Consider the following 24,629-nt stretch of genomic DNA (forward strand, 5'->3'; position numbering starts at 1 on the left):
GCTCTGGATAAGACCGCCTGCTAAATGACTCAAATGTAAATATCTAGGTCTAGCTTACCTTTATCCACTATGTGGTCCAGGCCTCCCAGGAGCCTGAGCTCCTCTTTAAACCAGTCCCCAGCCCGCTTGGAGGTCAGCGATAACAAGGTCTCCATGGCTAAATGCCCCGTCTAAGCACACACAGGGAATAATGAAAATACACTTACTTCACACACACAGGGTATAAGTAGACATGTCTGACTCAGTGTGTTGTGATTCAAAGATGCTAACTACGACAGATGATAAGGTGAGGAATTGGAAGAAAAAATATTTCCTTCCTCTCAGTGATGGGAGTCAGGAGAAATCTAGATTGCATGTAGGTAGAGTTCGGGTCCAACCACAACAATACTGACATCTTGAATTTCACTGTCAATAGATAGAGATATTAATTATGAAAGTGTTAGCTCCTAACATTAAACATTTTAAAACAAACTGAACTCAAACGATAAGCGAACATTCAGTTCTTCCACCAACTTTCAATCAGATTCTCTAATGATTAACTCAACATGGAAGCTTACAGAAATATAAAAGAATGAGTCCCTGTGATTATTCCGGAGAGAGACCGCTTGAATTCATGAAAATCAGTTGGGGGGGGGGGGGGCCCTTGAGGCGAATGGGCAGTCTGCTCTCTATGAAGAATAGGGCTTCATCCCAAATGTCACCCTATTCCCTACATAGTGCACCACTTTTGACCAGAGGCCTATGGGTGACATTTGGGACACCAACTAGAAAATCAGTGGAGAGGATATTTATAGAAGCAAAGGAAACCAAAAGGCTAAAAAGCCAGATATCAAGGGCCCTGTCATCACGTCATCAGATTAAACCTGGTTTGAAATGCTGTGCAGTTTCGCCAGTCCCAATTCAAATACATTATTGGCTCTAACGTGCGAAGCCATTGTGTGTCAGGGGCAACTGTTCATCTCTCTCTCTTCAAGGGGACGTGTTATCATTTCACAAACAAAAGTCATGTTTTTTTTGGTGATTGTCAGAGACCTCTCATCGCATCAATCAAGCAGTGTTTTCCCCCCAACAATGCTGAAATAATTATTCAAAACATGGCTTACAGCGGCGACGGCCATTAGAGGAGCCAAAGCAGGAAGATTATTAACGTAAATCCAAGATTACATCTACACAACACCTGCTAATCCATAATGGTTTAAGGCCTACATTTAAACCTCTAGTTGTCCATCTGCCGCAGGACAGAGGGGGAGGAGAAGAGTTAAAGAGATAGACGGGGAGAAAACAAGGAGGAGGAAAGAGAGTCTAGAGGCTCTGTGCTACAGCTAGTCTCCATCCTGTAAGCATAGACCAGGGTTATATTCATTAGCCCCCCCCCCCAAAAAAAAAATTACTGGCCTGAAATGGGGAGGGACTACCTGAACTTGCCCAACAGGAAACACTTTTGTTTTCCGTTGCATGCCCTACTGAATATGACCTAAGGAACACTCTCTCTAGGGAACCCGTACCGTGATGTTCTCCAGGTCCAGGTGCTTGTTGTGCACCGTGTCGCAAAGCTTGCGGATCTTCTCCTTGACCTTTGACATCTCCTTGGCAGTGAGCTGGTTGTCCTTGGCCACAGAGTGGTCCCCCTCCAGCTCCAGCAGGCGGATCATCAGGTCTAGACTGGCCCGATCCAGGTCCATGTTGAGTCGGTCTCGGCTCAGGATGTACATCAGACTGGCCGTACACAGGGAGAGGTTCTGGGAGGGGGGGGGTAATGGAGAGAGAGGAAAAAGGGAGGAGGAGAAAGGATACATGAACCTGATAACCGGATTTTAAGTTGTGTCACTAACAACACAGGTTGTGTTACTAAGCGCCAATGCCTTTTGTAACTTGGCAGGCTCCAGTTAAACATTTGACCTTCAATACTGCTCTGACAGAAACCAAGTCAAGTCAGCCACAATCTCTGGAGGAGCAGCCTTAACTTACCGGGTGCTGTGGGGCATCGTTGAGTGTCTTGAAGACCTGGGCCACCTTCCCTCTGGCCCGCAGGTGCATTCTGAAGCTGGGCATGGCACACCTGGTGGCCAGGCTAATGATACTGCAGGAGAGATGAATAAAGTTGAATTGAACAGAGAAGAGGGGAGAGGAGGGTCACTCTTCTGCTAGATCATCGTCTAGTTTGCTATCGTCTGATGGGAAAGGCATGCCGCGAGGAAAACCGTGCCGTTAACCGCAGACCTAGGATCAGATGAACCTTCACTTAATCATTATTTTAAAGCTGGAATCCTTAAAGTGGAACTCCAGCCTCCGTTTCACCTCATTTACTTACAAAGGCACATCTCAATAGGTGGTCCAGGTATGTCATGACCGTAAAAGTTCAACAATCAATGTCAAAGGATGTCTGATGGTGAAACTGCCACATCCGTTTGCAATATTACAACAAAGTTATTGCAAACACCTTTTCCCCTGACATCATTGACAAAATAGCAGAATATGCACTCAAATTTTCATTCCCAAGTTGTGCGATGCTCCTCACCTCCACATTGTCCACAAAACAAAAACAATAAGTACGCCATGGTGTCGTTTCTCCTACTGCGAATTCCATCTTTAACCATCAATGAGATGCCAAAGAATCTGACCCCGTATCAGTAGTTAGAGCATTAACTAGCAGCTAGTCTTACCTAAGGCAGCGTGTGTTGAGGGGCTGGCCACTCTTCAAGCCAGTGGCCAGGTACTCAAAGTCATCGGTGAACTCCTGGTTCTCGCCAAACTCCACCACGTCGTTGAAGTGCTTGACATGCTGGACTACTGTGTATAGCTGCAACAAAGTGTTGATGTCACGCCAATGCATGCTGGGCTCATTACATCACATGGTACAATGCATTCGTAAGGTATTCATACCCTTTCTATAATTTTTTTTGCGTTACAGCCTTATTCTAAAATTGAATAAATAAGACATCAATCTACACACAATACTCCATAAAAAAACGTAAAAACTGGATTGTAGAAAAGTATTTAAAAATAATAAATAGAAATAACTTATTTATGTAAGTATTCAGACCCTTTGCTATGAGAGTCGAAATTGAGCTCAGGTGCAACCTGTTTTCATTGATCATCCTTGAGATGTTTCTACAAATTGATTGGAGTCCACCTGTGGTAAATTCAATTGACGGGACATTATTTCAAAAAGCACATACCTGTCGATATAAGGTCCCACAGTTGACAGTGCATGTCAGAGCAAGCAATGAGGTTGAAGCAATTGGTCATAGACCTCCGAGACCAGATTGTGTCGAGGTACAGATCTGGGGAAGGGTACCAAAACATTTCTGCAGCATTGAAGGTTCCCAAGAACACAGTGGCATCCATCATTCTTAAATGGAATAAGTTTGGAACCACCAAGACTCTTCCTAGAGCTGCCCACTTTGCCAAACTGAGCAATCGGGGGAGAAGGGCCTTGGTCAGGGAGGTGACCAAGAATCCAATGGTCACTCTGACAGAGCTCCAGAGTTCCTCTGTGGAGATGGTAGAACCTTCCAGAAGGACAACCAGCACTCCACCAATCATACCTTTCGGGTCGAATGGCCAGACGGAAGCTATTCTTCAGTAAAAGGAACATGACAGCCCGCTTGGAGTTTGACAAAAGGCACCTAATGAACTCTCAGACCATGAGAACAAGATTCTCTGGTCTGATGAAACCAATATTGAACTCTTTGGCCTGAATGCCAAGCGTCACGTCTGGAGGAAACCTGGCACCTTCCAGTGAAGCATGGTGGTGGCAGCATCATGCTGTGTGGATGTTTTTCAGCAGCAGGGACTGGGATACTAGTCAGGTTTGAGAGAAAGATGAACGGAGCAAAGTAGAGAGACCCTTGATGAAAACCTACTCCAGAGCGCTCAGGACCTGACTGGGGCAAACGTTCACCTTCCAACAGGACAACGACCCTAAGCACACAAGCAAGACATTGCAGGAGTGCCTTCGGGACAAGTCTCTGAATGTCCTTGAGTGGCCCAGCCATAGCCTGGACTTGAATCTGATCAAAAATCTCTGGAGAGAACTGAAAATAGCTGTGCAGCGACACTCGCTCACCAACCTGACAGTTTGAGAGGATCTGCCGAGAAAAATGGGAGAAACTCCCCAAATACAGGCGTGCTAAGTCATACCCAAGAAGAATCGAGGCTGAAATTGCTGCCAAATGAGTTTTAACAATGTACTGAGTAAAGGGTCTGAACACTTCTGTAATGACAAAGTAAAAAACTGTTTTTGCTTTGTCATTATGGGGTAGTTTGTGTAGATTTATTTTAGAATAAAGCTGTAACGTAAAAATGTGGAAAAGGTCAAGGGGTCTGAATACTTTCTGAATGAACAGTATTTGTCCCAAATGGCATTCTATTCAATATATCGTTGTGCTCTGGTTAAAGTATAAGTGAATCGGGTGCAATTTCAGACATAGCCCAAGTCCCCCTGATACAATGTAACAAACAATAAGGAACCACATCATCATCACCATGTTTCTCACATACTAATTGTGTAACACATTTCCCTTAGTTACACAACACACTTCAATTCTTAGCATGCTAATGACAAATTCTGCTGTGTGTGTGTGTGTGTGTGAGGGGCGGGGTAGGGTAAGAGTTTGTGGATTCGCAGTGAATTGTGGAGCTGGGATGAGGTAGATACTAGATCGAGCTAGAGAGCTCAGTCCTGCTATTCTTAGCATGAGAGCTATGCGCCCGCAGCCTGCCAAGCGTACAAGCACAAAAACAGCTAATGTTAACTGCAGGTGGAGTTTAAGGACGTGGGATGCCCATTACGCTGTTCCTGCTTACGCGATTGCCCACACTGCAGTTTCTAGCGGGGCTAATACTGCTTAGCATACAGACACCCCCATCATAAAATAACCAACTGCAGATGGTTACATTAACCATTGTTTAGGGATTGAGGGATCCTGCAGTATGTGGTCTTATAGGAAGGTGGAGTAATTGATGCACAGCCTCAGATTTCACTGTGGTTTGTTTCAAGAGTCTATATTTAAATAAGATGATCTACACCTGACCAAACCAGGTAGGTATGATCAGGACCAAATGATGGATCATCCATGAAATTGGTGCCATTGTTCAAATCCATTTTTAAAACATTGTAGACCAGGGCCCATATTCATAAAGTAATCAAGGATCAGGTCCACCTGTCCATAAACATATTCATTATTATCTGGAAGGAAAAAGTCATCCTAAAATCAGCACTCCTCCTCTGAGGCTTGATCGACAGTCCCAGGGCAATATCTTGTGGTTTTATATTATTCAACCTTCATTTAAGCATGGAGTCACTTACAGGCTGAGCTTTATAGATGCCAAAGTTGCAGACCACAGTGATGGGTTGATGGCTAGAACAGAGAGTGTTGTGTTGGTGCTCACCTCCTTGTGCTCTTTCCTGCATTTCAGTGCAGTGACAATGTCCTGGTAGGGCTCGGTGGGGAACGACACAGACTTGATGACTTTGGGAGGCGGGCATGGCGGCGCTTTGAACAGGCCGTCGTCTTTGTGAGAGTTGGCATCCTTGCTGCCGCCGCTCGACTGGCTGGCCTGACAGAGAGAGAGGAAGATATAGAGGGGGGGGTTAAAAGGAGAAAGGAGGGGGAGGCAGAGTAGGAGAGACAGGGAAAGGGCAGAAAGAGAGTGTGTCAGAGGGAGAAAAGCAAAAGCAAACACCTGCTCAGCACACGGCCCTGCTGCTGCTGCTGGCAATTCATGTTGTTGAACGCCAGCCAACAGCCTCCTGCCCCTTACGTAAGAGATAAGGCGCAGTAAAAACTCACGTGTGCCCCCCCCCCCACACACACACACAGGAACCAAGTCCCTTCTAGCAGTCTGAGGGCATTATAGGGCCCTGTAAAACATGACTAACATTATCTGTAAGACTGAGAATTCACCATTCAGAGCAGTGTATTTTTAACAGGCTAATGAATTCCAGGGATGGCAAGGTGCCACAATGGCTTCTAATGACATTTGGTGAATTAATCAGACCGTGTGCATGCCAATTGGTACCCTAGTGCACTACAAAAGGAAATAGGGTGCCATTTGGGACATCGATTGGAGTAGAGTGGCCTTTCCAGAGTAAACACATGTTCGTATTGGTCTCTTAACCATGGTTTGCCAAACCATGTTTAAGAGACCAATACGAGCATGCGTTTACTCTGGAAAATTGTGTAGCAGTGTGTGTGACAGTGTGTACTCCAAAATTAACGAAAATAAAATGATGCTGACACCATCTAAAATATAATTTTCAACTCCTGAAATTAGACAAATAATAATTTAACATATTGCACCATGTATATAGACTATGCATGGTCCATATTATCAGGTATGTTATTAGCAATAAGCATTCAAATATAAATTAAACACATTTTATTTGGGGTTTACGGGATATCCGCTGAAAAGCAACGATACCCACTATAAAAACAACAGTAAGGTAAACCTGTTTAAGGTAAACTTGTTTAGTTTAACTTCTTAGGTACAAATTAAAGATGTGTCCATCTATAGCAGTGGATAAGAAGTATGCAAAATTGTTTGCATTAAACCACCACAAGGGGTGAATGAGTTCAACATAGTCAATCTGAAACGGCACTGTTCACAAATTGAGAGCTTAAAATTCCTTGGTATCCACAAGACCAAACAAACTAGAATGGTCCAAACACACCAAGACAGTCGTGAAGAGGGCACGACAAAGCCTATTCACCCTCAGGAAACTAAAAATATTTGACATGGGTCCTGAGATCCTCAAAAAGTTATACAGCTCACTACTGTATATAGCCTCGCTACTGTTATTTTTCACTGTTGTTTTTATTTCTTTACTTACCCATTGTTCACCTAATACCCTTTTTGCACTATTGGTTAGAGCCTGTAAGTAAGCATTTCAGTGTAAGGTGTAACCTGTAGTATTGGGCGCACGTGACAAACTTTGATGTTCACAAATTAGCATTGAAATGCAGTAACATGCCATTCGTAATGTCACCACTAGGTGTCAGCGCCAGCATTTGTTTTGAGTTGATTTACTACAGTGTTTACAACAGTCAAAGGTCATGTAAACAATGGCAACCATGTAATGAGAGTATGTTATGACAAGCACAAGTTAGCTGTTCATTAAGACAATGTCTTCTTACAGGTACCATATTTACAATATACTGTTATTCAATACAAAATGTATTGGCTATACATTTCAACGACAATGGCATGAACTGCTGACTAAAAACGTTTATGCAGGCAAATGCTTGCCACACTGGTTTTTGTCCCATGTTCTAATTTAGCTAGCTACGGATCTCATCATGAATGCAAGTACATTGCCTGAATGATAGACATGTGACAACTGTCTTGCTTTTTGCAGATAGCATATTTAGGAAAACAACCTAAATAAGTCCACTAGCTAACATAATAGGCCCAGACAGTAAGTGTCACTTTTGTATTAAAGACGAGTGCTCACTTTGCCGGCAATCGAGTGTTAGCACATACGTAGCACAGATAGCTAGCTAGGCTAACTGACATGCTGGCTAGCTAGCTAGTCAGCCAACGTTAACCCAGTTAGAATGTGATGAGGACAGGGCTGCTTGCTTAGTGAAGTGTACTTTTGATCATTTACTTATTCAAATACGCTGGCTGTGGCAAGCTACTCACCATCAAACCACCAGCCTTACTCTCTCCACCCGTTGTAACCTAGGGCTGAATGATGTTCAATGAGCAGCTTGTAGAACACCCTCTTCAGGAAACTATTAACATTGCTCACTTGCGATCATTTTTTTGACAGACGCATTTGTTTATTCTATGTTTCTAATATCAGCACTTTATCTGTTGAATAAAGGCCGCTAAAAATTACATTATTTAAAAATATAAGAAACTCGGCCAATATTAGCCTGTCAACCAATTTAATGGTCGGGCTCCACAATTAATTATTGCATTAATTCAGGCTTTCGTTCATTAGACCGTACACGCAGGCCATATAAAATGTAAACCTGTGTGGCTGGTAAAAGTTTGAGCAGCCTACTAAATAAAATGTAGCCTGTTTTTGCAGCCTATAATAGATTTTGGGAATTCCCTCCCTATGGCATTCGTAATTGGAATATTTATCTCCATAGAACACACAAGCAGACTAGGTAAATAGATAACCCCATAGTAGAATAGTTTCAGATTATTCTATTAATTAGTCGTTTTGTTTTGTTTTGACTAGGAGGTAACTTACGGGTGCAGTGGTTGATCGGGGTACGGGTGGCGGGGGCAGCTCCTCTGGCTCTCTGTTCCAGTGTCTGGCGTTGTACACAGCTTTAGTGGGAGACTGCAGGGGGAAACAGAAAAACAACTAAACTTACACCGTGATGAGGTAAGTCCATGAAGTTACTTCACATTTAAAAATCACACAAAAACCCATCAGCCCTTTCTACTAGAACAGTGTTAAAACAAAAGAGACCCATTGAGCAACACATACTCCAAACAGCTGCAACAGACAATTTAAAGTTTATTCAATTTCTCCTAATTCAAGGTGATTTTTTTATACTGGGAATGATCAGTGTCTTGGAACAGAGCACATTTTATTTCATTAGTCAGAGGGAGATGTAACAGAGAGAGAGTGCGGATGGGGTAGAAAACATTGGTCTTTGTTGGTTTGCGTAACAAAACAAGCCCTGTTGGGAGGGAGCGCGCGTCTAAATGAACGCCTATTAAACCACGAGTCGGCCAGAGCAGCTCAAACAGCAGGACTGATTGGAGACAACTGCCAGCACCCACCGTATACAGACACAGGAGTGTACAGAAAAAAAACTTGGCTCCTCTCCACTCTGCTTTTAAAAAAAATCCCATTGGCTGAATCTGTTGCTGGGATATTAATAATGAAAAGAAAATAAGAAAAAGAGAAGAAAAAAAAAACATTGCTGGCACAGGATAGAGCACTGTAGGAAACAATGAACCGAGTGTAGCTCAACTTTCAACCATGATCCTACTCTAATCAAGTGGACACAGACCGGCAGGTTCACCGCACCCACGGCAGTGAGTCTTGAGAAGCAAGGCATTTTCTGTAAACATGGGCACTCGCTCTCATGCAAACATACACTGTGCACACCAAGGTTTCAAACTCATTCCATGGAGGCCCTAGTGTCTGCAGGGTTTTGTTTTTCTTTCAATTAAGACCTAGACAACCAGGTGAGGGGAGTTCTTTATTAATTGTGACCTTAATTCAAACAAGCACAAGGGAGGAGCGAAAAGCCGCAGACAATCGGCCCTGTTTTGAATGAGTTTGACACATACGTTAGCCAATAAATACCAACTTTTGTCCATTAAAAAAAAAACTGTAAAACCGATAAATAGCATTGCTGCCGGCCAAATTGTCCAGGAGAAAAAACAACAACGATCCATTGAAAAAAATGGTTTTTATTCATTGATGGAAATACTCCTAACTTCAAAAAGGCAAATATATCCTCAAGTTAAATGGAAATTAGTGTGGGGGTGTGCGTTTCTATTTTTACTCATGCAAAAGATACGAGGTCCTAATAAGGGATTTCAGCCAAGTGTACCGACTGGGCAAAATTGGCAAAGATTGTGTTGATTATTCCGTCGAGAGGGGATTGTTTCTCCACAACAGAGACAGCTTCGAGATCGCACCTTGAGGAAAAAGTAACGAGGCTAATGCGCACCGCAAGCTGCTCCAAGGAGTTGGACAGTTTTGACTTCCCAACAGCAGCAGCTCATTTTGAGCAGGCCAAGGTCCGCCGCAAATGCAAGTAAATTAGAGGCAAATTGTGTTGGTCAGGCCCAGTCCTAGCAGTTCGGCTGCAGCCCTAGGCAAGACCAAGATGTGGCGCCCCTCTCATGTATAGTAGAAAGATTTAGAATGGATAAAAATACTATGGTACAGTAATGATGTGTAGCATGCGCAATTGGTGTATTTCAGTTAGTTTATGCAGTAGCACTTGTAAACGAAAAACTGTTGCCAACTATTCACATCAGAGAGTTGATGTTACAAATCACTAGGCAGCCAACTGCCTATAGTAGGAAACAGTTATCAATAAGCTCTCTCAAATGAACCATCCTTAACGAATTGTTTATTTACATATCGGATATTTAATGGATACATTAATGTTTACCCAAGGCCCGATTCATAAGTTAGAGACGAGTACAAGCAAGTACACACACAACACTTTTGACCACTAGAAGGCTGAAAGAGAAAGAGGCTGAGTGCGAGAGAGAGATACTCAGCCGAAGACTGAGGATCATTTACAGCTGCAGACAGGGGACTCACTGGTGAAACCAAACCACTCAACCAGCCATCAGCTGTTGTGGTCCAACACCCCCCCGAGACAGTAACAGGAGCCCTACTCTGGCCTTAAACAAGCAAACATTTTATGACGTATGTCTACACCATCTTACACACACACACCCCCCCAGGGTTTCCTTTAGCCAGTAATTGCTGTCTTTTGTCCGCACTCCTTGTGCGCTGAGAGAGAGGGGCCTAGGCTACTGTTGATTGCAAAGATGGAGGCCTTTTTCATTGAAGTAAAACAAAAGTTAGAGGAAAAAGAGTATACCTATAGAGTAAAGCCTACAAGGGGGATTTAATACTGTAGTGGACAAAGATGAAATACACTGGCTAATGCTAACTAGCGTTAGGGCAACGACTGGAAGTCTATGCATTCTAGAAGACACCCATAGACATATTCTGGGGACGATGACTGATGCTAGACTGACGTTTGACAACAACAACCAAAAATATTGCTCTTTTGTCCATAATAATCTTGTCATGTAGGAATTACCCACAGTACATCTGCAAGCTGTTCTACAGACCATAACGCACGTGCCAATCCCAGAATGGTCACACTTACATAACGCAACATTTGTGACAAAACAATCAGAGTTGAAAAACGAGGGGACACGTGTGAGAGAGATGAGCAAACCTTCTACATGAATTAGTCAGATGTCATAATAATGAAGGCCATTGAATCAACCTCTAACATCCGACAGCCAACATCAAAAGACAGGCATATCCAGTGCACACAGAGGGCCAGAACGTACACACACAAATAATGCATGAAGCACAACTGGTTATGCAGAATGAAAAGTAGAATGAAAAAAAAATCTATAAAAAAAACGGGATTGTTGGATTATCATCATTTTTTTTTTTTTAAAAGCAATTTGTAAACAAACTGCAAGAGAAGAACATTCATTGTTAGGCATCAAATTTAATAGGTTTTTCGGAGGGTTCTTACAGGCAGCTTCCCAAATGGCACCCTATTTCCTACAGTACTTAGTTCACTACAGGCCGTGGTCAAAAGTAGTGCACTATATCAGGAATAGGGTGCAATATTGAACTACCCTAAACCGGCACAATTATGCATTACCACTGCATGCGTCAGACTGCCACTTCACTACCCCTGCAGTTAGCGCTTTCGATTGCGACTGGGCTACCTTTTGACACCTCATGAATACCCAGGTCATTTTGGAGTGCTATTGTTTTTTTTATGTGTTCAGCTCGCCCATTATGTTATCTGCATGGAGGACATTACAGGGCAAGAGATGAGGAATGTGGAGAAAGCCTCTCGGAAGACTTGGAAGGCACCTTGGCACTCTACAGGTTTGTAGTAACCCAAATGCAAAGAAAAACAATTCATGACAAGCTGCCTTCAAACTATCATTATACGAATCATTGTATAAACTATAACCTGCACCTAACAACTAGGGTTGTGACGGAAAATAATATTGCGATATTAGGATCATGGCAACAATGAAAACAAAGCACATCACACTCTTTGGTCTACAAAAATAATTTGTCCTATAGCTTGGAAAACAACTTGATGTTTCCAACATCGGGGCTGTTTTCCACTTTGTGTTTTGTTTCCTTGCCACGATACTAATGAGTACCGCAATACTGGTATCATCCCAGCCCCTACTAACAAACCCAACTCATATAATGTGTCTGGCTTTCCCACAATACGATTTCAAATTGCATTCTTAACAAGGCTTTGCTCTTAACTTTAAGTCTAAGCCCTGTCTAAGCTAGCGTTTGTTCTGAAGTGTCTGCACTACATTTGAGAGATAAGAAAGATCAGGAAACACATTTTATATGTATTAAACTATTTATTTTGGGAACTAAACTATCTCCATATATACAGAGCATTCAATGGTGGAGCTCGTCAAGATCAAGTCCATCAAAGCGATTGGAGAACAGGCATTACTGGTTCTTTTGATAAATGAGAACCATCTGAGACTACAATGACCGTTCATCCCTTCATTCATCCACATATAAATAATCCAACAGCCGTTTCAGCCTGGCATCTCTTCAGCTCATACAGAGTGTAGTCTACTCATCCTCTGCTGAAAGTTCTGGGTCTAGTTCATTAGGCACCAAACGGACTGAAACAGGGGGGGACTACCTGACCGTGTCCAATGAAAAGTGCTCTTTTTTTGTTTTCCGTTGCAAAGTGTTTCTCTATGATGTGCCGTTGTGGCCTGGTTAACGCAACCCAGGACGAGTGTTCTATAGGAACTCACCCCGCACGCTTACCTTTTTGGGGCCACTGAAGATCTTCCTATTGGTCTCCCTGCTCTCCTTGGATTTCTCCACCTGTTTTGCCTGAGGTCTCCTGGGCATCTCTAGGCCCACAGAGGCAGAGTTGTCCTCTGGGAAGTCCATCACATCTACAGGGGACATGCCAAATGTAAACGTGTGTTAGACTAGGGCAGATCATCACAGTTCATTACCAAGTCTATATAATTACATATAGAATTGTGAATCTTTGTGACCAAGTCATTAATAGCCAAAAGTATTTCATTAGAATAGATTATTGAAAATCTATATTCAGATCTACACTGGCATGTATGTACGCATGCGGCGAAATACACAAACACATCATCTTCGGAAAGTATTCAGACCCCTTGTTAAATTAGCCTTATTCTAAAAAAAATGTTTTTATTATTTATGAAATCTTTCCATCTACACACAATACCCCATAATGACAAAGAGAAAACAGGTTTTTTGACATTTGAAAATCCATTGAAAATAAACAATACCTTATTTACAAAAGTATTCAGACCCTTTGCTATATGACTCGAAATTGAGCTCAGGTGCATCCTGTTTCCATTGATCATGCAACTTCATTGGATTCCACCGGTGGGAAATTAAATTGATTGGACATGATTTGGAAAGGAGAGCTCCAAGACAGGATTGTGTCGAGGCACAGATCTGGGGAAGGGTACCAAAACATTTCTCCAACATTGAAGGTCCCCAAGAACATAGTGGCCTCCATCATTCTTAAATGGAAGAAGGAACCACCAAGACTCTTCCAAGAACAGGCTGCCCGGCCAAAACTGAGAGAAAAATGGGGGAGAAGAAGAGTTCTAGAGTTCCTCTGTGGAGATGAGCAAACCTTCTAGAAGGACAACCATCTCTGCAGCACTACACCAATCAGGCCTTTATGGTAGAGTGGCCAGATGGAAGCCACTACTCAGTATAAACCACATGCCAGCCCGCTTGGAGTTTGCAAAAAAGGCAACTAAAGGACTCTGACCATGAGAAACAGGATTCTCTGGTCTGATGAAACCAAGATTGAACTCTTTGGCCTGAATTCCAAGCGTCACATCTGGAGGAAACCTGGCACCATCCCTATGGTGAAGCATGGTGGTGGCAGAATCATGCTGTGGGGATGTTTTTCAGCGGCAGGGACTTGAAGACTAGTGAGGATCGAGGGAAAGATGAACGGAGAGAAATACAGAAAGATCCTTGATGAAAACCTGTTCAGAGCGCTCAGGACCTCTGACCGAGGCGAAGGCACACCTTCCAACAGGACAACGTCCCTAATCACACAGCTAAGACAACACAGGAGTGGCCTGGGGACAAGTCTCTGAATGTCCTTGAGTGACCCAGCCAGAGAGCCCGGACTTAAACCTGATCGAACATCTCTGGAGAGACCTGAAAATAGCTGTGCAGCAACGCTCCCCATCCAACCTGCAGAGAAGAATGGGAGAAACTCCCCTAATACAGGTGTGCCAAGCTTGTAGTGTCATATTCAAGACTCCAGGCTGTAATCGCTTCCAAAGTGCTTTAACAAAAGTGTTGAGTAAAGGATCTGAATACGTATGTAAATGTCATATTTCAGTTACATTTTTTATAAATTAAACATTTATATAAACCTGTTTTTGCTTTGTCATTATGGGGTATTGTGTGTAGATTGAGGGGGGGGGGACGATTTAATCAAGGCTGTAGCGTAACAAAATGTGGAATACTTTCGTAAGGCACTGTATATCTCCATCTATCTTTGAGATGTCTGTCTTGTATAGGAAAGAGCTGTGTGTGGATGAGTCTCAGTTTTCTTATCAGGACTTATCAGTATTGTTTGTTTGTGCTCATCCCAAACACTGCCCCCCAGAAATTGCCCCCGCTAATGGCCTTACAGAACTACCATGAAGGTTGAAAGAAAACGTTACTCGCTTTCCTAAATAGCTTTTGAGGAACGTAATAACATAACATTAGCATTTAGTGAGGATCCTGTGAAGAGATCTCGAAGTCCGTGTTATTGACCTCGCCTGAGGCCTAAGTATGCCCTGTACTGATGCCGGTCTGTGTATTCCCAAGTGGGTTTGGTAGTACTGACCACGCCTGAAGTCCTGTCCCTGACCTGTGTTGCTGCTGGTCTGACTGTCCAGCTCCTCACTGCTGGACAGGGGGCTGTCCACCCTCATCTCCATGGCAGCAAGGGAGGCTGTGGCTGCAGCAGCGGTGGCTACAGCCCTCTTAGCCTTCCTCTCTTTGGCGTGGGAGCCCTCGTCTTCGTCACTGTCACTGCCGCTCATATCGTCAAAGCCAAAGTACTTAATCTTGTAATTGGAGCTGCCGGATGCCACAGGGTCAGAACTGCCGCCCTCCTGGTTGGCACCACGGCCTGCCTCGTTTTCCTCGAAGCCAAAGAAGTCCAGCTTGGTGTCTTTCTTGGCCTTGCTCTGTGTAGGTCTGAACCTGGGAGAGAGAGAGAGAGAGAGAGAGAAAGGATATAATATTGTCCAAAATAATATTGCAATATGTAACAATCACTAGTACGTAGCAGGTCGTCACCTGATGGCCTTGGCCGGTGCTGGTTCATTCTTCTTTTTCAGGCGGCCAGCCTCTCCCGGATCTGTCAGGGGGGCAGCCACGGCGGAAGCGGGGGTGTATTCCTCCATGATCCGGTCCTGAATGGTGACGTTAAACATTGACAGGCAGGACGGGTGCAGCACTGTGTAGTCTCTCGTCCTCCCACGGCCCGCCGGCTTGTTGCTGTTCTCCGTATTGTTGGTCTTGAGTGGGTCAGATCCGGGCCCACTACTGAAGGATGTGCTGGTACTGGTGCTAGTACTACTGGTGCTGTCAGAGTCCCCGGCCTGCTTGCCTTTGTTGGGCCGGTGGTAGGTCCGGCAGTTGGTGCTAGCCCTGAGGAGAGACTGGGAGTGGTCCTGGAACTCGGAGGGCTCAATGGGGACTTCGAAGTCCCCCTGGCCCAATACGTAACTGGAGGTCGGCTCTGGGGATGGCTTGTCCTCCCTGGCCAGACCCAGGCCGTAGCTGCCCGCCCCACCCCACATTGAGGGGTTTCTAGTGGGCTCTGGGGTGGGCGAGGTGGGCCCCAGAAGCATCACAGCATCCCAGTTGTCGTAAGAGTCCTTGGCCTCGCTCTTTAGGGTGGTGGTTTGAGCGATGGGCTTTTTGTCGCTCTCCAAGGCGTTGCTGTACCATGAGTAGCTATGTTTCTCTGCAGTCGCACCCTCATTAGACCAGCTCGGTTGGCTTGGCTTGGCTGGAGGAGAAAAAAACAATGTATTAGCACCACATAAGTCTTGGCAGTTACCGTCTCTGACAGAGATGTAGCATAGAGCAGCTGAAGTACTCTAAAAAGAAAGTTGATGCCTGTCACAATGCCGCATGGGTGCCATTTTCACAGCAGAAAGTGGAGATAACCATGTATTAGGGAGTGTTTACTGCTAGGGCTGTGAGAGGAGCAGCACACCCTCGAAGCTTTTAGCAAAGCTGGAGAAAAATCTCAATGCTGAGTCAGGTAAACATTTCCAACTTAATTGGTCTCATTCACCACAACAGGAGCAGACCGGGTTAGCCTACATGTGAAGACAGGGTGTGGACATTGAAAACACGGGCACCTGTTATTATTTATTTGGGACAGCAATGACTTCCTAAACAACTATACTTGAAGTTGAGTTTGAATACGCTGCTACATACCACTTGCGTGCAGGCATGCACATTCTGGTGAATCCCCCTCAAAAGGAATAACACACCCCCAAAAAAACATTCCTATGATTTACGGTGTTAAATAACAATAACATGTGCCAACAAAAAAAAATTGCCAGTATAATAAGGTTGGGAGCAACATTTGAAAATAGTTTAGGAAATATTTTGCAGCTCGAGTTGAATACAAAACTCACAATGCAACGCTCTCGTTGGGCAGACTGGCTGGCCAGCTAGAAAGCAAATGTAGCTACACACAATACTACCAAAGTCAATATGAGCATGTGATTGTAGCTAGCTAGCTGTAAAATAACCTAAATAAAACAGCAGTATCAATTTAGGAGTGTATAATCTCACCATGTTCAACCTGGTACAGGTAACTGCCAAAATAAAAGATAACCCTTTGAGTAAATGAGGGATTCAAAGTATATTTGTGTTGGAATAGTAACCGAAAGGTAGCAAGATCGAATCCCCAACCTGACAAGGTAAAATAAATTAAGTAAAAAAATGGTTTTGCCCCTGAACAGGCAGTTAACCCACTGTTCCTAGGCCGTCATTGAAAATAAGTATTTGTTCTTTAACTGACTTGTTTAGTTAGATAAAAGGTTAAAAAAACAACGTTGAAAGCAAGTGCTTCCTCATATGTGTGATTCCTGAATTAAATTAAGCAATCAACAACACATCATGCTTAGGCTCATGCATAAAAAATGCCCAGTCACTCATTATTTTGGCTACCATGGCTAGAAGAGATCTCAGTGACTTTGAAAAGGGGTGTCAAAAGGAGCATAGGGGTTTAAAGTGTGTCTCTCAGTCACCCAATCTCAACCAAATTGAACACTTACAGGAGATTCTGGAGCAGCGCCTGACAGCGTTTGCCACCGTTGCAAAAAATTATGTAATATTTATTTATACCGAGATGCGTTTTAAAATGGATAGTTGTTGGCTCAATGACTGGAAGTCTAAGGGAACAGCTAGCATTTCATTGTGTGTTGCCTGGCCAGTGTTGCACTGTATACCGAAACATCTGTACTTTTCAATACTAGATCATTAAAAACAGTTCGATACTAGAATGTGTTACTTTTGGTACTACTGTCAAATGAGTCTGGATCTCTCCATTTTTATATTTTTTTTAACTAGGCAAATCAGTTAAGAACAAATTCTTATTTACATTGACGGCCCACCCGGGTCCAAAACCAGACAACACTGGGCCAATTGTGCACCGTCCTATCACGGCCGGATGTGATGCAGCCTAGATTCGAACCAGGGACTCTTACACGGAGATGCAGTGCCTTAGACCGCTGCGCCACTCGGGAGCCAAACTGTGAAGAGTAAGGCGGGCGTTCCTAAATCACAGAAGATATTCAACAAAGTTTTCAAAATGTTTCTTTCAGAAATCCTTTTTTGAACATGTGAACTTTCACGTGTCTTAATTTGCAGGTGATCTCTAAATATCAACACATATATTATGAGTCTAGTTATTTATCATGGAGAAACAAAGGATTCTTCCTGGCTAGCCTTGATTGGCTGAGATAATGGAGAGGCTGGTCATGCTGAGAGAAGAGTCCTGATTGGTCTGCCATGCCATAGGCTACTGCCTATAACATAAAATGGGGGCATCCCTAAATCCGTAGTCTAACACAGATTTGTTCTTAAAGATAATAGCAATGTCATTGAACCAGAAATTGCTGCCTATTCTGATGACCGTGATGGGGAAGAAACGGAGATCAACGGTGTTTTCAGAGAAGAAGTGGACTGAGTTTTGAACTCAGTGGAATGCCTGGTAGAAGCAGAGTATGAGAAGGACATCCATTTAGAAGTTTGATTGCAAATGCGCAGAGTTGAAAAGAACACAGAAGGCTCGTATAAAATAACTCACTGGATTACATGTACAAGGAGTTTGTCTGCCATGAAGCATTCATCCATATTAGTATCTAATTTAGTCAGAAATCCATCCACATTGCTAGTTATAGCCTACTGTTAGCTAGCTGGTGTGTTAGCTTTACCTGCAGATTAATACTGCACATTTCATGCATGGTGGATGGCTAGCTAAGTGGATGACAAACCGTTTGTATTGCTAAACTGTATGGGTTGGAATTATTAACTTGTTTGGCTAGCTAACGTAAACTCACCCCATTCCGTACAAATGTGCACAACCGCAACATTCAAACTAGGCTACAAAGAAAACTAATGGGACTGTAGCGACTGTGTTGACTTGAAAATCAGGGGTGTGAACTAGGTTTCTATTCAAGCGTTGATCGACATGGTAATGGCTCTATAGTATTGGAGAAAAGTTGGGAGAAAAAAAAAAAAAAACTGACCCTCTGTTACATCCTCACGTGTCATGTCGTAACGTACAGCACGCATAAAGCAACTATTTCTGTCTTACAATCTCTCTCCACCAGGTGTAGCACTTCTCTCATCCTTTAGAAACAAGAAATGGACAGTGACGGGTGTAAGGGGGGGGGGGGGGGGGGGCTACCTAGTCATTTTTTGCGTCATCATTGCAAGCGATCATCACTCAAAGCCGCTGTTTACTTCTAAGAACACTTTAGCACCGCCCTAAAAACCAGATTCAAATTCGACACAAACCTTCAAATAGGTATGTAATGACACATTATATAAACTCTTTATAGTGTTTTATTTAAATTTGAGGCGACAGATCGAGTGGGGGAAAAAAGCTATTTTCCCACACTACATATCTCCTTCTCACTATCACGTATTAGTTTCGCTTCCCCACCCGCCATTTTTAAAAAGACCCGACGGGGCTCATTGCCTGCTTGAATCATGCAGAAAAGGGAAGCGTTTAGTTCATGTAATTGATTCTGTTGGAAAGGGGAGAAATTGTGTTTTACAATGGTATTGACATTACAGTTGATCTGGAAGTATTACGTTTTTGGGGTGCTAAAATAAGGTCAATTGTACAGACCAGGGCGATGTACAAATGTGAGTGAGTTTACGTTAGATGTCTAACAAAATACTCCACTTAGCCAGATGATTACATGACCCATAAACTTAGCGAGATGTGTCTGGGGGCTGATTTGATATATAGTAAATGTAAAGAACATGTTTAGATATAGGCCAATGACTATATAGCGTATTTTTACCTGGATATGTTCCTTGTTGTAGGCTACTACTTTCACCCTTTGTTTACTACACCACCTTAAAACCACAAAATGTAGCATATGGCCTCACATGAATACTTAGAGATGGGTGGCGCTAAGGCTTAAGGCTTAAGAGGGTGTGAACATGAATGGGCATACTAAAAAAAGATGCCAGTGTGAAACACATTTGAAATAAGCACAACTTTCCCATGTTTCCCCCAACTGCAGTGTCTACTTTTTTAAAACTTCATCTTTAATTTAACTAGGCAAGTCAGTTAAGAACAAATTCATATTTACAATGACGGCCTACACCCGGGAGCCCACGACTATAATATACAATTTTGAAGCCGAGTCTGTACTTTAATAAAATGTACAAAGCCAGTCTTGTAAATGGTACATAAAACTGAAATTGAGAGATGTAGTCACAAAATGTGTCTCACGGATCAAGCCTGTATCAGCACAGCCTACCCCTTATCCAGTGATGCCAATTTAGCAATTTTGTTGCTAGATTAAGCAACTTTTCAGACTACCCTGGCAACTTTTTTTCCAAAACAGCACCTAGCAACAAATTGAGCTACTTTTAAAAATGTATTAGCAACTTTTGAAAAGTGACTCAAACGCTAAAATGCACGCATTTTTCCCTCTAAATGACAAACGATTTCCTCTGTCACACACTCAGTCAACACACGTGTCTGGCTGCAAAAGTGCATTGTGAGTGACGTCTGCAGCAAGCGTTCAGCCCGTGCACAGGTAGGAGCCGGCCAGCAGCAATTTCCGCAAATTGCAAATCATTGTTGGCTGACTGCAGCTGCCTGTGCACGAGCTGAGCGTCTGCTGGTGACGTCACTCACAATGCACTTTTGCAGCCAGGCATGATAACTACCAATACACTGCTTAAAACTATAATTGTTCAGAATGTGTAGGTTTACTAGATAAAATATATATATATTTTTAAATATAACTGTTCAATAATGTGTAATTGTAAATAATTAAATGTGTTGTTTAAAAATTAAAAATATCTGATCATATAAAATGTGTTGTGTTTATATTACTTTTACAAATAAAAATGTGATAAAACTAAACAAACGAATGTCAAATCATATTTTTCACGAGACGGCCAGCCAATTTGAATAACGTTAGTGTATTCTACGTAATGATGCAGTTTTACGTTACTACGCAATGATATCACAACGTCATTTACCAACTTTTAGCAACAAATCGACCTGCCTAATCATCCCAAATTTCTCTTAAATGCAACTCACATCTAATCACTATTTGTCATGCGTGTGTATTCTGATCTTTAATCTAAATATACTTCCTACGGCTTTGGGTGACTTGAGGTATCCCTTCCCTCATTTTAGAGCTACAAGGAATAAACCAGTATACATATTGTTTATAGGCAGATTTAATATTTTTTTTAAAATTGTTATACGTACTATTAAAATATAAAATATTATTATTTTTTGTAAATATTTTAAAACATTTTTCTTAACTGCATTGTTGGTTAAGGGCTTGTAAGTAAGTATTTCACTGTAAGGTCTACCTGTTGTATTCGGAGCATGTGACAAATACTTGTAACTACATCAAACAAATCAAATTGTATAGGTTGACCGATTGGAGGACCAAAAAAAAAAAACGATACAGATTTAATCTGAGGTTTTTTATATATTTGTAATAAGGACAATGACAACAATACTGAATGAACACTTATTTTTACTTAAAATAATACATAAATAAAATATATTTAGTCGTGTTCAATTTGGTTTAAATACTGCAAAAACAGTGTTGGATAAGTAAAAGTGCAACATGTGCCACGTAAAAAAGCTAACGTTTAAGTTCCTTGCTTAGAACATGAGAACATATGAAAGCTGGTGGTTCAATATTCCCAGTTCTTCAATATTTCCAGTTAAGAAGTTTTAGTTTGTAGTTATAGGAATTATGACTATTTATCTTTATACCATTTGTATTTCATATGCCTTTGACTATTGGATGTTCTTATAGGCACTATAGTATTGCCAGCCTAATCTCAGGAGTTGATAAGCTTGAAGTCATAAACAGTGCTGTGCTTCAAGCATTGCGAAGAGCTGCTGGCAAAACGCAGTAAAGTGCAGTTTGAATGAATACTTACGAGCCTGCTGCTGCCTACCAACGCTCAGACAGACTGCTCTATCAAATCATAGACTTATTTATAATAAACACAGAAATACGAGCAGTTGGTCATTAATATGGTAAATTCCGGAAACTATCATTTGGAAAACAAAATGTTTATTCTTTCAGTGAAATACGGAACCATTCCGTATTTTATCGAACGGGTGGCAACCCCAAGTCTAAATATTGCTGTTACATTGCACAACCTTCAATGTTGTCATAATTATGTAAAATTCTGGGAAATTAATTACGGTCTTCACACAGTTTGCAACGAGCCAGGCGGCCCAAACTGTTGCATATACCCCGACTCTGCTTGCACCGAATGCAAGAGAAGTGACAATTTCCCTAGTTAATATTGCCTGCTAACATGAATTTATTTTAACTAAATAGGCAGGTTTAAAATATATACACTTCTGTGTATTGACGTTTATGGTTAAGGAACATTTGTTTAACGATTGTGCTTTTTACACAAATGCGTTTTTGTTAAATCACCCATTTGGCAAAATTGAAGTACGCTGTGATTCGATGAGAAATGAATAGGCACCGCATTGATTACATTCATCTTTTTTAGCCATGAAAGTGTATTGAAATTACTTAGGAACTGTGCACACTTTGGAGAGGTGCACCTAGATGTTTCATCACCGACACCTAGATGTTTCACTGACAAGTCCAAAATGGAATTTAAGCTTTTCATCCAAGGGAATTCAGCGAAGTTTGGATGGATATCATACAAAGCAGCTAGTTATTTGCATTTCTGACATAAATAAGGAAATATGCAAACAATTAAAAAGCTGTGTCACAAATAATCCTGACCTTAACTGGGCTTGGTTAGGCCTACTCTATGAGAAAAACCATTTCACAAGAGAGATGGTACATCCTCGCTCTTTACATTTATGACTTCAAAATAACTAGTTATTTCATGGTGTTGTGGTTTTTGCTGAGAATGCCAAGACATTTAATGAACGGGCTGTGTTTGGCATTTCCCTACCTCCTGTGTAAATTATTTTAATGGGAACATTTTATTATTTCCAAATCCTTTGCACTTGAGAAATCATCTGACTGAGAAAATGCCTGATTAGAATCCAACCAGAGCTGTAACAGACCTTGTTCATTATGCAGTCGGTCCTTTGGAGGGATTGAGACTACCCTCTCTCGGTGTCTGGGCACTCAACGCAGAGACGATCACACCTTCGTCACCATCACTGAGCGCCTCAGTTATCCTTTTTTTGTGGTCAAATTAAGCTTAGAAACGATTAGCCACATTAAAAAAGGGCGGAACACTAAGCTTGATGAATCCTTAATGGAGCTCAATAAGTATTATCATCATTACCAAGTTCTGGCTCTGAAAAATGTCCTATAATCTCTGGTCTGCTCAGATTGATTTCCCCGCCAGCCAAACAATGAGTTTCTATGGGTGGACAAGTGAACACTGGGCCTTAGAGGATATCCTGGGTTTGTGTAGGAACGTGGCAGTGTTGTTGCTGAATGTGCAAATGATTGATACTTTCAGTTCTCATAGACTGAAAGAATATACACTCAGTGGCCAGTTTATTATGTACACCCCATTCACAGAGTGAGTCACATGGCTTGCTTTATAAAGCAGGCAGATAGAGGCATTCAGTTACTGATTGATTGAACGTTGGATTGGGCAAAACTAGTGACCTAAGAGACTTTGAGCATGCTGTGTTTGTCGGTGTCAGGCGTATCAGAAACGGACGGCCTCCTGGGCTTTTCACACATGACAGTGTCTAGAGTTTACCGAGAATGGTGCAACAAATGCGTCAGCAGCAGTCCTGTGGGCGAAAACAGCGCGTTGGTGAGAGAAGTCGAAGGACAATGGCAAGAATCGTGCAAGCTAACAGGCGGGGCCACAAGTAGGCAAATAGCGGCGCAGTACAACAGCGGTGTGCAGAACAGCATCTCTGTATGCACAACCCATCGGTCCTCGTCATGGACGGGTCATTACTTTAGTGAGGAAAGAAACATTAGCACCAAAAGTTAACACCGAACACAGAAGCATTATCAGTTTTCTAACTCCCCCTTGCGATGACGCAATGTGCCAGACATGTACCTTAATGCGCTGCAGTATAAACTTGATTGAGGAACCACTGTACATCGTTTTCATGCTCATCAAACCCTTCAGTAACCACTCGTGCCCTGTGGATTAGGACATTGGCTATGCCGCCATAGGATGATAGGGTAGCCAAAATAATGGCCTGCCCAGCATTTTTATACATGACCCTAAGCATGATGGGATGTTAATTGCTTAAATGTACCCCTAAATTACTTAAGACACCACACCGGGGTCAATCTCACAACTGATTTTCTCAAGTGTCATTTTTCACTGAGACTACAATATATACTCATATTTAATTACTTTTTAAAACATTTTTATTTAAATCATACATTAACAACATTCACAAAATTCTCATTACCGTAAGTTTTCGCAGTCCAAAAAAGTAAAATCCATATTTAGTAATTTTTTAAACATTGATCCCCTAATGAGATAGGCCTAAGTTATATATTAAAATATTTACATTTAAATTATATACATTCTAAAATAAAAACATCTGACTTTCCCCCCAATTTGACCATGTTGGTAATGAGAAGGCCAAGTGGGGTAAAGGGAGTGTTGGAGAACATCATTCTGAATGCATTTAAGCGAATAAATTAACTTATCATCTTCTAGATCAGTGATTCCCAAACTTTTTATAGTCCTGTACCCCTTCAATTATTCAACCTCCAGCTGCGTAACCCCACCAGGGTCAGCGCACTCTCAGATGTTTTTTTCCCATCATTGTAAGCCTGCCATGAGTGTGAGTTTGTCACTTCCCACAAGCCAGGTTGTGGCAAAAAGCTCTTATAAGACCAGGGCACGAATAATAATAAACAAGTTTGCTTTTTATTTAGCCATCTTACACATTAAACTTACATTTGTTCATCAAAAATAGTGAATACAGCGCCTTGCAAAAGTATTCACCACCTTGGAATTGTCACTATTTTGTTGCATTACAACATTTAATTTAAATAGATTTTTGGTGAAGTGAAAAAAAGATATAATAATTCAAATTCAAAAACAGACAAGTGGTGCCCCCTTTGCTATGAAGCCCCTAAATAAGATCTGGTGCAACCAATTACCTTCAGAAGTCACATAATTA

General features: G+C 42.1%; 1 protein-coding gene across 3 annotated transcripts in view; it reads right to left on the bottom strand.

Annotated features, from left to right (window-relative positions):
• LOC110499016 (wings apart-like protein homolog) overlaps positions 1 to 24,629 on the bottom strand; it is a 47,710-nt gene that overhangs the window by 13,451 nt on the left and 9,630 nt on the right. For 2 of the 3 annotated variants that reach the window (XR_005037931.1, XM_021575817.2), the window contains exons 3-11: positions 15,062 to 15,779; positions 14,604 to 14,965; positions 12,518 to 12,651; positions 8,210 to 8,302; positions 5,395 to 5,562; positions 2,664 to 2,800; positions 1,969 to 2,080; positions 1,506 to 1,739; positions 59 to 170 (exon numbers count right to left, since the gene is read on the bottom strand). Coding sequence is in view for 2 of the 3 variants with exons in the window: in XM_021575817.2 (XP_021431492.2) it covers positions 59 to 170; positions 1,506 to 1,739; positions 1,969 to 2,080; positions 2,664 to 2,800; positions 5,395 to 5,562; positions 8,210 to 8,302; positions 12,518 to 12,651; positions 14,604 to 14,965; positions 15,062 to 15,779 (2,070 nt within the window). In the remaining variant the exon portion in view is untranslated. The remainder of the gene's footprint in view (positions 1 to 58; positions 171 to 1,505; positions 1,740 to 1,968; positions 2,081 to 2,663; positions 2,801 to 5,394; positions 5,563 to 8,209; positions 8,303 to 12,517; positions 12,652 to 14,603; positions 14,966 to 15,061; positions 15,780 to 24,629) is intronic. The other variant, XM_021575818.2, reaches the window with a different exon arrangement.

The sequence above is a fragment of the Oncorhynchus mykiss genome, chromosome 20 (assembly GCF_013265735.2).
Source record: "Oncorhynchus mykiss isolate Arlee chromosome 20, USDA_OmykA_1.1, whole genome shotgun sequence".
NCBI lineage: Eukaryota > Metazoa > Chordata > Actinopteri > Salmoniformes > Salmonidae > Oncorhynchus > Oncorhynchus mykiss.